The sequence below is a fragment of the Ischnura elegans genome, chromosome 1 (assembly GCF_921293095.1).
Source record: "Ischnura elegans chromosome 1, ioIscEleg1.1, whole genome shotgun sequence".
NCBI lineage: Eukaryota > Metazoa > Arthropoda > Insecta > Odonata > Coenagrionidae > Ischnura > Ischnura elegans.
In genome coordinates, this window is record NC_060246.1 from 73,303,986 (window position 1) to 73,318,901 (window position 14,916).

Genomic DNA, 14,916 nt, shown 5'->3' on the forward strand with positions numbered 1-14,916 from the left:
TTTTATTTATTTGGAAATGACCGCGGTCAAAAGTTTCGCTACGCGATGCGACTCTTGTTTTAGTTTCATTAAAGTTAAAAGTATGAACACTTGGCAATACTGTCCAATTTTTGCCTACCCTCATTGGAGGGTAGCCGAAGTTTCTGGTATACTTTTGATTGCGTCACCTGAAGATACGATGCCGCGAATCGGATGAAGCCAATTCCCTCGTAAGTTATCAATACCCCTAGCATAACTACTTCCTTAACCACGATATTAACTTGCTTACGGCTTTAAATTGTGAAGAATCAAGACACGTAAATTTAGGCGGTGATTAAATTTGAACTCAAAGAAACTTGGCAACCATGAACGTGATTAAATTTTGATGCTTTGCCGCCAACGGATTTGTTTATGGGAGTGTCATTTTCACGGGTACATCAGACAATACCGTAAGGTGAGTTTCATTTAGTTACGGTTTCTTTCCCTTTGATTCACTTGGCATACAATTTATTGTGATAATTGGTTGATGACTATGATTTCCTAGTATTTAATGGAGAATATAATTGGTGCTATATGTGAAAGGGATAAATTACAACTTAAAATAGCGTATTACTGCTGAACACCGGCTATTTTCCTTTAATTTAGATTGATAAAGATGGAGGACTTCAAAACACCGAAAGCCAAAAGGGCCAGGAAGTCAGCTATCGTAACCCCTGCCAAGGGTGTGACACCAGTGAAGATTCCTCCGTCACCATTCATGGAAAAAGTTGGATGGGGAACTGGTAATGATCTTATTATGTCATAAATGCTTGTTAAAACCAATGACATCTCATGCGCATGTTATTAAGTTTCTTTGTATACTACGCTATTCTCAAGATATTATGGTGTTAGAATTTTGGTGTCGTTTCTTTACGGCGGTGATGACATGAATGCGTTGAGTTGGTTACTCCACTAATACTTCCCCTTGTACAAACAGCCTTTCTCAATGTATGTTATGGCTGTAAGAGATGCGTGGACACTTATATCTTATAAGTTTTATCGTGCAACTACTCAAACTGGCTCTTTTCTGTGTATGTATTACCATTAAATAGCCTCTTTTAATTCCATGCAAAAGTCACACCGCCGATCACGCATTGAACCGTAGTATTTCTGGTCAACAAGACAAAGTCCTTATGAGGGGAGGGTGAAGTTCCTCTTGTTAGTGGTGATATTCACCTATAGTTGGTCTATTTCTGTAAATTATCAGTTTCAAATCAGTTTTCAAGAAACTGATGAGCTCTTTACCTCGAGTTATGTAAAAATACCAGTTATGATTGAAATTGGTCGGTCACTGGTCGATTCATCCTCTAAATAATTGTACTTTACCATTTTGTCTTTAATTTTTAATGGCAATCATATTTCTCAGATGATGAAGTTGATACATTTTTCCTCAGCTGTCACTGTGTATCGTATGGAGCGATCACCCAAAGTTGGTTGCATCCGGTCTCCATGGGCAATAAAAAGAGTTATACATAGAAATTCAACATCCAAGAGACCAAGATTATCATCTGATAATGAGATATCTGTTCGCTTGTGCAAGGAAGCCGAAATTCTCAAATCTCTCAGTCATCCTAATATAGTGGGATTCCGAGCCTTTACAAAGTCATCAGATGGTCGAGTTACTCTGGCCATGGAAGATGGGCAGCGTTCACTCTTAAGTTTAATTGAAGAGAGGTTAGAAAAAGTGGAAAATAGTATATTTTCGACAGAGTAAGTAGACATATAGATCTAGTGCTATGTTATAATGTTTGTGAACTTTTATAATGGACTTATCTATTTTATGTCCACTTAAACTACCACAATTATTTCTTGCTCATCTTTCAGTTCTTTGAACTCAACTAGTAATTCTGAGTTGATAGTGCCTGATGATCCATTTCCAGCATGGGCAGTACTTCGTGTAGGGTCAGCATTGGCATCTGCATTGTCATACCTTCATAACGAAGCATTGCTTGTGCATGGTGACTTGAAAAGTGACAACGTTCTTGTGAAAGGAGATTTTGATGCCATCAAACTTTGTGATTTTGGAGTCAGTATTCTGAATTATCATCTTATGATCTTTAGTCTATGATGGTGACTAGTTGACTGTGACTTATATTAATACTTATTTTTAGGTGAGTTTGAAAGTTGACAAAAATGGGGAAGCTTTGGTTGACGAGCAGTACATTGGTACCAGGCATTGGCTTCCTCCAGAGGTGATCACTCTTGAAGTTGAAGAGTTGGAATGGGAGGAAGGTGATGCACCACTACCAAAAGTTACAGTACAGGCAGACATGTATTCCTATGCTCTAACTCTTTGGGAAATGCTTTCTCTCAAATTTCCTCACTGCCCCACCAATGAAGATGAGGAGGAAGAAAGTGCAAATGATAGCTTTGAAGAAAATCTTTTATTGGGTGAGTAACTTTAGGAAATCGAGTCTTCTAAACCTGGGTGAACAATATTTACTGAGGGACAATTTATTTTTAAACACTTGTGTTCCACGTGGTACATTGCCTGCTGGGCTCTGCTGTTCTGTATCAAGGTGAAGGAATACACCCTCCTTAATGGAAGCATGATGATACTAGAACAGCCTTAGGCCCTTATCCAGAAACCTCACTACTGCTAGATACGTCATCAGATGATGACGTAGCCGCTATAGCGGCCGAGCACCGCTACGATCACCCGCTGCAAAGTCTAGTGAGGTCCATGGCATGCTACTCGCTACAAGTAATATGGCCGCCGGGTTTCGTCTGCTTATCGTCTCGCATTTATTAATAATAATTATTGATGTTTAAAGGGCTATAAGCTAATGATAACCATTTATTATTACATAAAAATCTTGTAGGAATTCTTCAATAACCGGCTTTTATGCTAATGAGTAAATATTTTACCTAATTTAACTACCAATAAATACTATCAACAATTCCGTGATGAAACCTCTTCGGCTTCACCGTTTTAATTGCAGTTAACTTCTGAACGGGCCCTGTCATGCCTTGAAAACCGTTTATAATTAAAGAAAAACAGATTAGGGACATAGTAATGTCTCGCCTTGATGCTTGTGAAATACAGTAAAACCTCTCTACATCGTAATGGAAGGGACCTAAAGTTGGGCATTTTGATGTGTGGAGGTTCACTATAGAGAGGTTTTAGTGATAGCTACCATTTTTTCATATCCTTCGGAAATGAAAGGCACTACTGTCTTTTAAACCATTATATTTATGTGTTTAAACACACATGCATGCATCAGTGAACATATATTTATTAATTAATAATTACAGAAAGCAAACGATATCGCATGATTTTAGAGAAAATGATGTGATCTCTCAATTCAACAGTCACTTTAAATTTCTTTCTTATTTACTGTTAGGTATGGTCTCATATTGAACAAAATGGCCACAACTAATGATTAACGTTAAAATGACAGCATATAAAAGGTGTATAAGTAAAAAAAATAAGGGCGAAACTTTTATTGCTGAAAGTATCATTCCATGTATGTATTCATGGCTGCGTTAATGGTCTCTTGTTGTCTCGGTACGATTTGCGTAGGTAGTATGGCCATCTCGGGGGTGTCTCCTTGGTATGATAAGTGGAGGTTTTACGATATAAAGTGGTACACTATAGAGAGGTTTGCCTATAAATTTGCATGTAAATTGGACGGGACCGTAGGGGTGGTATGATGTATGGAGGTTTATGATGTAAAGAGGTTCACTACATAGAGGTTTTACTGTACTTGTTTACGTAAAATAACTAATGTCAACACAACTATGCTGAAACCTCTTCTGCTTTGCCATTCTAGTAGTTATTAACTTCGGTATAGAATGTGGCTTGCCTTGAAAACCATTAATATTATATATATAAGTTCCCAAATAAAGTTGCAATCACCAGCTTTGTGCCTCTGACATCCACAATTTGCATAAAATACTCAAAGCAACAAAGGCGTCTTCCAGTCTGCTATATCCATACTCGGTTACTGCTAGTTTGAGTAATGCCAGTTCCGAGCCATTTAAAATCATGTTCAATTACGTGAAAACTTGCCAATAATGATTTATCCTGTCACTAAAATGATGAGTTGAAGTTTATGGGAAGGGTCAATGGAAATGGCATATTGCTTCTTAAGCCCGTATGACACTTGCCAATTTATTGGCCAATATATTGGCGCGCAATATTGGTTAAAATATTGGGCTTTAGGCATCGTATGACACGTACCAATATTTACACCAATATTGGCCGTTATAGTGTTCTAATACCCCACTAGAGAACGCCACATAACACAAAATGACAAAAGAGCATCTCAAGACGCAGATTGATTGCCAATGAGTTACAGAATGGGAGGTGGCATAATAATTGTAAATTTAATAACTATTTCGAGGGGCTGCAAAGATATTTTCGAATTGCTCGAAATTTCATTCGGGTGAGTTCCTTGAATGATGAGAGATAGGAAATAGTGTGATCTCATAGGTGAGCCAAGATAACGTAGCGGCTCGTTTTGGCTGGAATATGTTCATCGAATAAACAGAGATTGTGTCATCAATTGGGACTTTCACCCGAAACTTTAGCGCTCAAATCATGAAAAATAGTTTAATAATTGTAATTTAAACAAAATATAGACGCAATCGAGGAGAATCATGACGTTTTTACTCATTAAATATCCGAAATGTTATTTCCGAATTAACCACTTTAGACAGTTGATTTTTGTGAATTTATATTCTCTCAAAGTACATATTAATTATTTGAGCTATTCCATGGATTGCTATGCTTCTAAAGTTTTTATATATGATATTAAAATTCCGAGGTGAAATGTTTTGCAAAGAGCTTCTAGATTTGGCCACTAGGAGTCGACAAGACTGAGTTCTGATTGGAGATTGGCCTCGAGAAAATAGAACCCGTTCTAAAATCTAGATTGGCCAAGAAATTGTGCCCAATATTGTGAAACGGAGATTGGGCTAGAAATTGGTGTGTGTCAGTGGGTCCACAATCCAATATCCAATGGATTGGCCAATAAATTGGGAAGTGTCATACGGGCTTTAGTCCGTTTACAATAACACATGATATTCATCTCATAATGAATGTCACCTATATCTTTGGACGTTAAAATACAATACATATATCTATTATATTACCGCAATGTCTTATATATCCAACTATACCAATACGATCAACAGTTGTACGAGTATATTTGTCAACCACAATGACGAATTGCGCTAGTGACGCCAAGGATTATTCAGCAATAAATACCATCTCAAGAAATACTGAGTACACAAACTTTTCTTTATTAATGTCGTAAAACTCACTTTAAATTCAACAAATAAAATGAACACACTTTACAAGAACACTTGTCCAGGAAAAGTACTCACGAAGAATATCGAGAGCAACACGACACGTACTGTTACTTCGCAAGTCTAATTAACACTAATTGCAAATAAAATTGTCCAGGAAATGTGCACACGAAGAAAATTAGGAGCAAAAACACTATCTGTAACTTCACAAATCAAATTACACACACATTGCGAACACAAGAAGTAGGTAATTAGAGCGAAACATCGGCAGCGACGACCTGTAGAACTTAATAACGGCACTATTTTTTAAAAATGCTCCCTTTCCGTTCATTTCGCGTCGTCAACAATAATTATAACAAATGAAAGCATTTTATTTAAAAAATCATCTATACAGTCAGCACCGAAACTTGGGTGTTCTGAACAAAACTTGATGAGGTTACTCTTTTCCGCCCAGCTTGGTGCATTTTCGGCGTGCGGGGCCTGGGGCATCAGCCGGCTTTCCCCGGCGGCAGAGCCGAGGCCAGCCGGCAATCATCGGCGATCGACACTAGTCAAGACACTTGGTACACGTCGCGAGATTTCTGAGCATGCAGATTCATCAGCATGTACCAGCAGCTTCTCAATGATAACTTTGCTGATTTAGAGGGACACTTTTCACACAATGAACAGAACCAGATTCACCGAAGAAACTTGAAGGACCAGGAAAATCCGATGGAACGGAGAATAAATTCCGTGTGAGATACCGCATCTCCAAAGACACCATATTTCCATGAACACCACTAAAAAAGAGAAATTTTATCAATAATTTCCATTCAGATTTGAAGGACAAGACAAAAGATTTTCTGCAGAAATTTTACAAATCATGGCCTACTAATGTGCTTACCTTCGTTACGCCATCGTGCCGATTAAACCTCCACCTTCTTCCATGCCATAATCTTTAAAGTAAGACCCACAGCATCGGTTTTCTTGCACTCCAATACAACTTTGCTCTCAATAATTAGTTTTAAAATCAAATTCTTTTCCTACGCCGAAATTCTACTTCCATCCCGTTTCCATTTTGCTTACAAACAAAGTCACGTTGAGACATTCGTTATTCAATTACTGCCCTTAGTTCCTCTCGATGTCCGCATCTAGGGGCACATAATGTCTACGTCATGAATCTAGCCCAAAATAAATGTGGCAACACTGCCCCCCACCAATTTGGAGCGATTTGGAGTAGTGAGGTTTCTGGATATAGCATTCAGCGGAGCGCGCCGCTACAAGTTGAAGCATGGTTTCTGGATACGGCCCTTATTACAACTAGAATTAGGTCACTGTTATCAAATCAAACAGTGAGAAAAAATAGCGTCTGTGGGTGGAAGATGATGGACTGGATTATTGTGGTCAGTTCCTGTTTTTTAGAAGAATAAGTAAGAGCTAAAATGAGGATTGCTGTGTTAGGAAAAGGGTAGGTCTGAGTCTGATCTGGGGTGAAGCAGTTTTGCAGTGCGGAAAAGTAGACACTGAGGAAGGAGGACTGAAGACATGCAAGATTCGGCTTTGGGGTAAAATAGAGAAGGTGAAGTGATCAGAGAGGAAAGGGAGCAATGGTCTGCTAGACATGTTGGGTGAGGAGAGGATACTTGTGCTTAGGGAAAGAGATACAGAGGGTTTAGAAGGAGCAAGTGTTAATCAGGGAGGGGATGTTAGAGGGAAGAAGAATGTTGGGTAAATGTGGGTGAGGTAGGAAGAGGATGATATGTACATATAGGCAGATTTAAAGGGAATTGAAGAGGGAAGTTCAATTTGGGTTAGGGGGTGGTTGGGGTGATTGCTTAAATATGCACTCCACACAAACCTTCATTAACCCTAGAGAATGCCTCATATATTTAATAATTATTATTAGCCTTCATAAAGATGCAAAAAGGCAAAAGTCTCATGTAAGAGACACACCACTATTTTTTGCATCCGAGCTAGATGTTAGATGCAGCTTAGACGTATGCCTGGATTTTCGACAATGAGGAACTTGCATGGGTCGTAGATTGCTCTAAAAACTATTTTGAGTTAGTGAAATGGATACATTAGCTCGCAAAAATACCTTCAGTTTCTCCATTCAACATCAAAAGAAATAAAAAAATTGCATTTAAAATCGAGAAAATTTTCTCTGAGGCGACCACTGCGCGAAGACACCCGAGCGTTGCCGAGGCCAGGCATGACGTCATAGGTGCCTAAACAACCGTAGGGAGTTGGGAAATACGCTGAGCGCATGGTGTAAAATTTGTTTTGAGGGAGTATTTAGCCGCTCATCGTCACTTTATTTTGTTCTGTTATTCTTGGGCAAGTTTTCCTATTGCTTTTGTGCCTAGATTATTACTTGGGATATTAATAATGCGGCATCGGGATGATGAAGTACAAGCGTTTCACTTCGTATGTTTTAGTTATCAGAAAAATGGATGATAACGTTGCCACTCGTTCGAATAGTACACCAGAAATACAACTACATCTACATAATACCCCGCAAGCCGCCTAAAAGGCGTGTGGCATGGGGTGTTAGAACACCAGCCTTTTTTTAGGACACCAAAAATTGATGCCACGACCCTCATGGAATTTGTTAAGACAAATTATTGCTATACGTCGGCGGCAAATCGAGATGTAAAAGAAACTTGTAATACTGGAGGATAACGATCGTAAGCTGTGCTGTTGAATTTGGCATCGCCATATTAGCGGAGAAGGTAGTCCTTTCCGTCCTACGTTACGAATTCACAGCAAAACAGTCTGCACACAATTCACATGTGAGATCGCGAATCGGTTCCGCTGCCAACACACACACAAGCTACAACCTATTTCAACAATATAGGTAAATCCACAAACAATATACTAGCATATACCATAAAAATATAGTGGGAAATAGGCAAATACTCTTATCAAAAACTGGAAGTCACTGTCACATTCTTATATTCTTCACGTACAACTTACAAAAACAGAACTCGTTATGATGAAAACAACTATTTATTCACTGATTTAAACCCTTAAATTAGCCCACACAAGTGACACAGGTGACTTTTCTCACTACTATTCGTTGAAATAATGGAATAACAAACTTCACACACAGTTTTTATTTCAATAGCGTGATCGTGAAATGTCATATCTACGGTGAACAACGGTGATTAGCACGCCACTTACAATTTTTACACTACTGTTAGACATTTATCGATAGCGTAATAGCACTTTTTACAATTCAATCACGATGGAATACTGATAACTCTTGGCCGATATTTTTCAACCTTGTCAAACTTTGTGCATTACAACCACTGGCACTGTGGTTATTAGCAGTAGCTTAACGGGAGATGTCACGTTGAAAATAACACTATTTTGGCACAAAAATGTTCCTAGATGTCTCCAATCAGCGAGCAAAAGTTGCATTGACTGGAATCCACCCCATTATACAAGCACAGACAGTCCTAAACGATGAATTCTCCGGTATCTACGAATAAACGGATGAAGTTATTGTATATAAAAGCTAAGCGGACATTAGTAAACATCAAAATCGTTCTAATTACATACTTAAATGAATGATATGCCGTCGATAACATCAACTTACAATTAACATATCCCCTTTCCAATGGCCGTGGCTCAGACTCCTACAACGATGTTATTTAGGTATTATAAAATGTTTGGTTTAACTGCTCCAGTTTTATATTTTATGCCCTTACTCAGATATTAATATTATAAATAATGCAAAATATGAGGGCTTCCAAGCCTCTATCGCCGGATATTTATCTTTAAATATAAAATAATCAACACGTCTAACAAACGAAGCTCTCACAACTGCTGGCAACTATTACAAACAATCACAACAATAGCTTCGCGTGATGTTTAGGCACCTTTGACGTCATCGAGGCTTCGTCGGCAGTGGCTTGGGGGTGAGGGAGTTTTTCCCGCGCTTTAAAATTCGTTATATGTATCATTAAATATCTCGCGAAGGAAAACTCAGATATACATGCGGTTTTCTTTGTTGTATTCAGAAAATAATTTTCTGTCCGCTTGTGAAATAAAAAAAATTCATGCAAGTTCCCCATTATCAAAATTTTCACTTTCTATACTAAAAACTTATGTGGCATATTTCAGCTAAATTTACACGACAAGTTAGGCACTCAAAGAGGTAGGTATTCTCTTGTACATAGTCTTAACCTTATGATGCTCACTAGGGATGGCCGGATTGGGTACCTCGGATCTAAATATCCGTGTAAATTGCCCTTCACCAGATACTTTGGATCCAAATTAGCTGACAACATTGAATCTGGATCCGAAATTTTAAATTAATGCTTTCATGAATGCAACGTCCCATAAGAGGGAGTGTAAAGAGTTCCGATCCTCTCTTCTCATATGCCGTTGCACTGCAATGCTTGTCCTACTTGTGAACAATTTTGTTTAAAAGCTCTCATTGGAGTTATGGAACAGAATTTCAGCCATGGAAATTTTAAGGCAAAATACGACAGGCACATAGCATGAATCTTCCCAAGAGATTGAGCTACAATCGAGGGAATCTAAGCCCAGTAGGATAATAACCACGTGGAAAGTAACTGAGTCGAACATTTCATAAAATCACTAACCCCCTCCCTCGGCCCTCATCCCATATGCCTCTAAGGTTTATTTTTCCTTTCTGAGACCACACAGACCATAAATCATTATCTTCGAAGGAAAATATCAAGTTACACAGGAACAATGGAAGCGTGTTTCATCCCGACCCCGTCTCACCAGATACAAGTGTCGGATAAGAAATTAGTGTAAGAGATGCACCCCTATTTTCGGCAGCAATTTCTGGGAAAAAAGGTGCGTCTCTTACACAATTTAATACGGTATTCTCCATCAGCTTGGGATATTGTAAATTATGCTCTTCTACCACCATTTACATATATTCATTTGTCACAGTAACTAGCTATATATAATATGCATTGAATCATTCTTGTCTTAATGTTCATACATCTACAAATTTTTCGTGATAGAATGCATCTACTGCATTATGACTTGGGTAGCTTAGGGTTACTTTATGGTGTGGAAAGGTGCTGATTTTGTTTTTATTAATAAATGTATAAATATTTTCAGGAACCAGGCCTCCTTTCCCAGTTGGCTGCTTAGAGGATCCTGCCTATACTCCAGTAGTTGAGATAATTCATTGCTGTAGTGATGAAGATCCTTTAAAAAGGCCTACTTCACAGCAGGCTTTGGAATGGCTGCAGTTAATCGAGGCCAGGTAACTCTCTTATTAGCTCTCTCTTGAAATACCTTCCTTCAATTTGGAGCTCTATAGTTTTTTGGCAACATTTTCGTTAATTAAAAACTCTCTAGTGTGTGTTAATCACATTCACATTAAATGTTGGGTCTCATCTTTGAGAGGATATCGAAAGATGCAACTGGGACATTTAAAATTTGGTGGTAATATTGATTTTTTTATATTATTTGAATTTCAATTTGTTCAGCTATCAATTGCTTGTCATTACATAGTTAGTTGACTGATACAGCATTTAGTGATATCAAGTTACTTCATCGTAGCCAATGTCTTGGAAACCAAGTACTTTTTGACCTGAATTTTTAAATCCTGTTTTGACTGCTGTTGCTCTTTAATAGATCATATGAACTTATGTGCATTGTGTAGCTTTTATACTACAAGTGTACTACTAGAATTAAGTTCCACCTCAAGAAAGATGTTCATTGATTCTCTACCCATCTTGCCATAACTCTCCAAATGTAAGAGTTGTAGATTGGGTGTGAAATAAGCCATCAGTTAGTCTTAGATATAAACAAGACTATATTCAATACTTATAACTAGACATGAACGAATCCAGGATTTTTTTCAGATCCGGATCAGACACTTGATTTCAGGTGTCGAATCTTCGGATATTTTTAATCCAAACATATTTTTAATTGCCTGCTATAAAACAAAGTACCGTATAAGGGTGTGTAAGAGGTGCACCCCTATTTTGAGCATCGGAGCTATGAAGAAAAAAATTTTGCGGCATTTTTTTTAATACTATCGTGCGGTGTTGCAGACGTAGGCCTGGAATTTCGACAGTTATCGAACTTTCCTCTTTCAATATTAATTAAAAGAGGAAATTTTGATAACTGCGGCGGTAATAGCGGCATAAGAGGGAGTAGAAAGAGTTCCGATCCTCTCTTCGCGTACGCCGTTGCTCTACGATGCTTGTCCTATTCACAAAGAATTTTGTTTAAATGCTCTCGCAGGAGTATTGCAATAGAATTGCAGCCGTGGAAAATTTTAAGGCAAAACACGACAGGCACATAGCATGAACCTTCCCAAGAGCTTGGACAACAATCTCAGCGCCGGGGCAATCTCAGCGCCGTGGGGTAATAACCACATCGTAGATTTAACGGAACCACACTCGGCCCTCCATCAGCCAATGCCTCTGCCGTTTTTTTTCCTTTCCGAGACCCCACAGGAAAATAGGAAAATATCAAGTTACAGGGGAACAATGGAAACGTGTTTCATCCCTACCCCATCTCACCAACTGACCTTGATCGATCTCCCATTTTATGGAGGCCAAATGCTAGGTGAGTCATCTACTGAGCCCGAAGATATCTCGATAGCTTTCAATAATTGTATGACACGCACGAGGTTCAAAAAAAAGAAAGAGATCTAACGCGACGCATATCTGACAGAATTTGAGTTTTTTAAGCTCTAATTGTTTGACACAAAGAGTTACAACAAGGCTACTAATATTCAAAATAGTCCAAACAGGACAATTTCGGAAGAAACAAGCATAGCATAAGCGCATTCAAACAAGACGAGACGGACTGGAAGCTTAAGGCAACGCAAACTGTGTTTATCACTTTGCTGCGCCTTCGCCCCTTCGCTTTGAAGGCAACGACGTCACATGCAAGATCGGACGTGTTCTTCCCGTGCTCCTTCGCTCATAGCCTCGTAGCTTGAATAACGGAGGGGAGGGAGCGCGCTCCTTCCCCTCCATATTTTGTTGCTTGCTTCGAAGACGGAGGGTTCGCGCTCCTTCCCCTGGACCTCTCCTTCCGCGCTCTTCACTTATAAGCATTTCTGATTTCTTCCGTCCACAATTTAGTCCAACATTAAACACACTCGTTCGAATTTTTCAAAGCGCAGGTTTTGACTCCAATATAATTTTCAGTTGCAATAATCCTCATATTAGCGTCTGAAGATGATTTTTGGAAAATCAGGTCCTCAGCGTAATGGAAATTACTCAGCAAGACAGATATTGACTATTGACCAGGTATGTCATCCAAAAATACGCGTTTCTCTACGTTTGATAACCGATTACTATATGCAGTATAAATGCCGCGGGATGTCCACTCGTGGCAGTAAATTTAGCGCGCCCTCCGGAGCGAAAAACCCCCGCGCGATCATTTCCATGCTCACCTCCGGGGCACCGACGTGACGGTGCGATGCTTACAAGAAAAGCAAACAGGAGCATTTTAAAAATACGTCACTAAGGGAGAAACTCCCCTGCCTACCGCTTGTTTTTTACCTAGGATTACAGATGACTGACTCACACTGAAAACCAATGACACTCAGTTCCCCTTAGACTTGCGACCGGTGAAGGGGAGGGGGAAGATAAGAAGTTTGTGTAAGAGGCGCACCCTCATTTTTGGCTGCAATTTCTGGGAAAAAAGGTGCGCCTCTTACACGCGCTTATACGGTATTTTAAGTTTCTTCTGGTTACATGCTATCAAAAGAATGCTATTTAGATTTTTATACACATTTTAAGTGATTATAAATCATTTTTATAAGCTTTCGACTTATTTGACAGTATGCAAATTTTCCTCGCACGCGGTTCCCCCTATTTTGTCACTTTCTCATCACATGCTGACTTGTGTTTCATCTACAAGTCCTTCAGTTGTGGTAAGGTAGATTTTGCACTTCCTCGGGTTTTCCACCGGTTGATGTTTTCCATGTCTCCTGATGTTTCCAGCAGTGACTTGCTGTTAATCCTCAGGGGATCTTCCGATTAGTGGAATATTATGATTGTGAGTGAACAGATTTTACAGATCTTAGTGCCATGTCCCTGTAAAGTAGGCATATTCATATTTTTCACCAGGAAAATCATTATTTTTCAATATTTGAGGCCATTTGGCGTCATCTTCATTTGTATGTGACACCGGTGTTCTTTTGACCCATTTCTCGAAGTGTATGAGGGTAGTGTCGGGAATGAAGAAAACTAAAGGAGATACAAAAATGCATTTTTTTTTTTTTTTTTTTTTTTTCAAAGTACTCTCCATGATAGTCAATGCACTTTTGCATTCGATGGAACCAGTCATTATAACATTTATTCCATTCCGAAGTAGGGTAGTCAAAATGGCTGTTTTGTAGACATCAACCACTTCTTAAGACGTCTGGAAGCGCTTTCCTCGTAGCACATTCTTGATTCTGGGAAATGTGAAAAAATCATTGGGGCTTAAGTCCAGGCTGTATGGAGGATGATCAAGAATTTCGACGTTTTGCTGTTCCAAAAACGACTTTGTGACTCGAGCAGTGTGTGAGCTTGCATTGTATGATGGATCGTCATGCGTCGATTTGGGTTATCCTTCCGAAGCTCAGCGATCACTTCCGGCCAGCAAATGGTCGTATGCCGTTGAGCATTAACTGTTCTTTGATTTTCAAGAGCAATCGTTGCTCATATTCCACCACTGTTCATGTAAGATCTTTTGAACTGAGGTCCTTGAGATGTCCCATGATGCCTGAATCTCACGGTATGTAACATGACAATCCTCCATAATCATGTTAAGTACAGCATTCATGTTTTCTTGAGTGACAGCAGTTTTGGGTCGCCTTTCATGCAGTTCGTCACTGAGGCTAGAGCGTCCTCGCTGAAACTCTGCATACCAGCGATAAACGGTTTTCTTTGATAGTGCTTCTTCGCCAAAAGCAACAAAAAGTTCAGTAACGCAGTCTTGCTGGGCGAGGCTTCGATGAAAGTTATAGAAAATTATGGAGCAGTGCTGTTCATGACTTAATTCCATCTTGTACAGCGACTTGGGAACTTTGACACGCCATAGTTTTAATGCTATCCGGCCGATCTTAATTAAACTTTGCATGGGCATTAACCAACTCAAAAAGTTGTTTATAAATGCCATTTATAGTTGCTAGGTGATAAGGAACATTCTATTCCCGACACTTAAAAGGCTACCGTTGTATCAGATGCCGAATCTTTCTTCTCATTCCTTCATGGTGACATAGAGGATCACCCCTGAGAGGTGTTTGGGCGGTTTCTTAAGTCAGACATTCTAAACAAAGCAAATTGAGGCTACCAGCTGAACACTACTGATAATGTTGAAATTGTTTGAAGCTGTCCTTAATCAATATTGGTGTGGAGGCAACCCTTTCTCTCCGTGATATAAGAGTGAAGAACATCAAAGAGGATAAATTAAGTTTGAAATATGGGAAGTTATTTGTCTCCATTGCATATATGAAAAATAGCTGTGATGAGCCCACTGAAATACAAATATACCAAAGCTGCATCATATCTGGATACTAACAAAATTCTTATAAAAGCTAAGCGGTGTTAAATAGTCTCTGCAAACCAAATGACTACTTTGCGGGCAGAATGCACTAGTATCTATGTAGTTCAAAAGGTTTATATTCCAGGTGGATAAAGCACAGCTTGCAAGCTATGGCAG

The 14,916-nt window shown here is 39.1% G+C and overlaps 1 protein-coding gene across 2 annotated transcripts in view; it reads left to right on the top strand.

The window, feature by feature from the left end:
• Window positions 1-116: 116 nt before the first annotated feature.
• LOC124163467 (lymphokine-activated killer T-cell-originated protein kinase) overlaps window positions 117-14,916 on the top strand; it is a 53,520-nt gene continuing 38,720 nt past the window's right edge. The window contains exons 1-7 of one of the 2 annotated variants that reach the window (XM_046540402.1): window positions 117-209; window positions 286-433; window positions 625-761; window positions 1,413-1,728; window positions 1,843-2,044; window positions 2,130-2,409; window positions 10,357-10,504. In XM_046540402.1, the coding sequence (XP_046396358.1) occupies window positions 635-761; window positions 1,413-1,728; window positions 1,843-2,044; window positions 2,130-2,409; window positions 10,357-10,504 (1,073 nt within the window). In that variant the 5' untranslated portion in view covers window positions 117-209; window positions 286-433; window positions 625-634. Of the gene's footprint in view, window positions 434-624; window positions 762-1,412; window positions 1,729-1,842; window positions 2,045-2,129; window positions 2,410-10,356; window positions 10,505-14,916 lie in introns of both variants that reach the window. The other variant, XM_046540393.1, reaches the window with a different exon arrangement.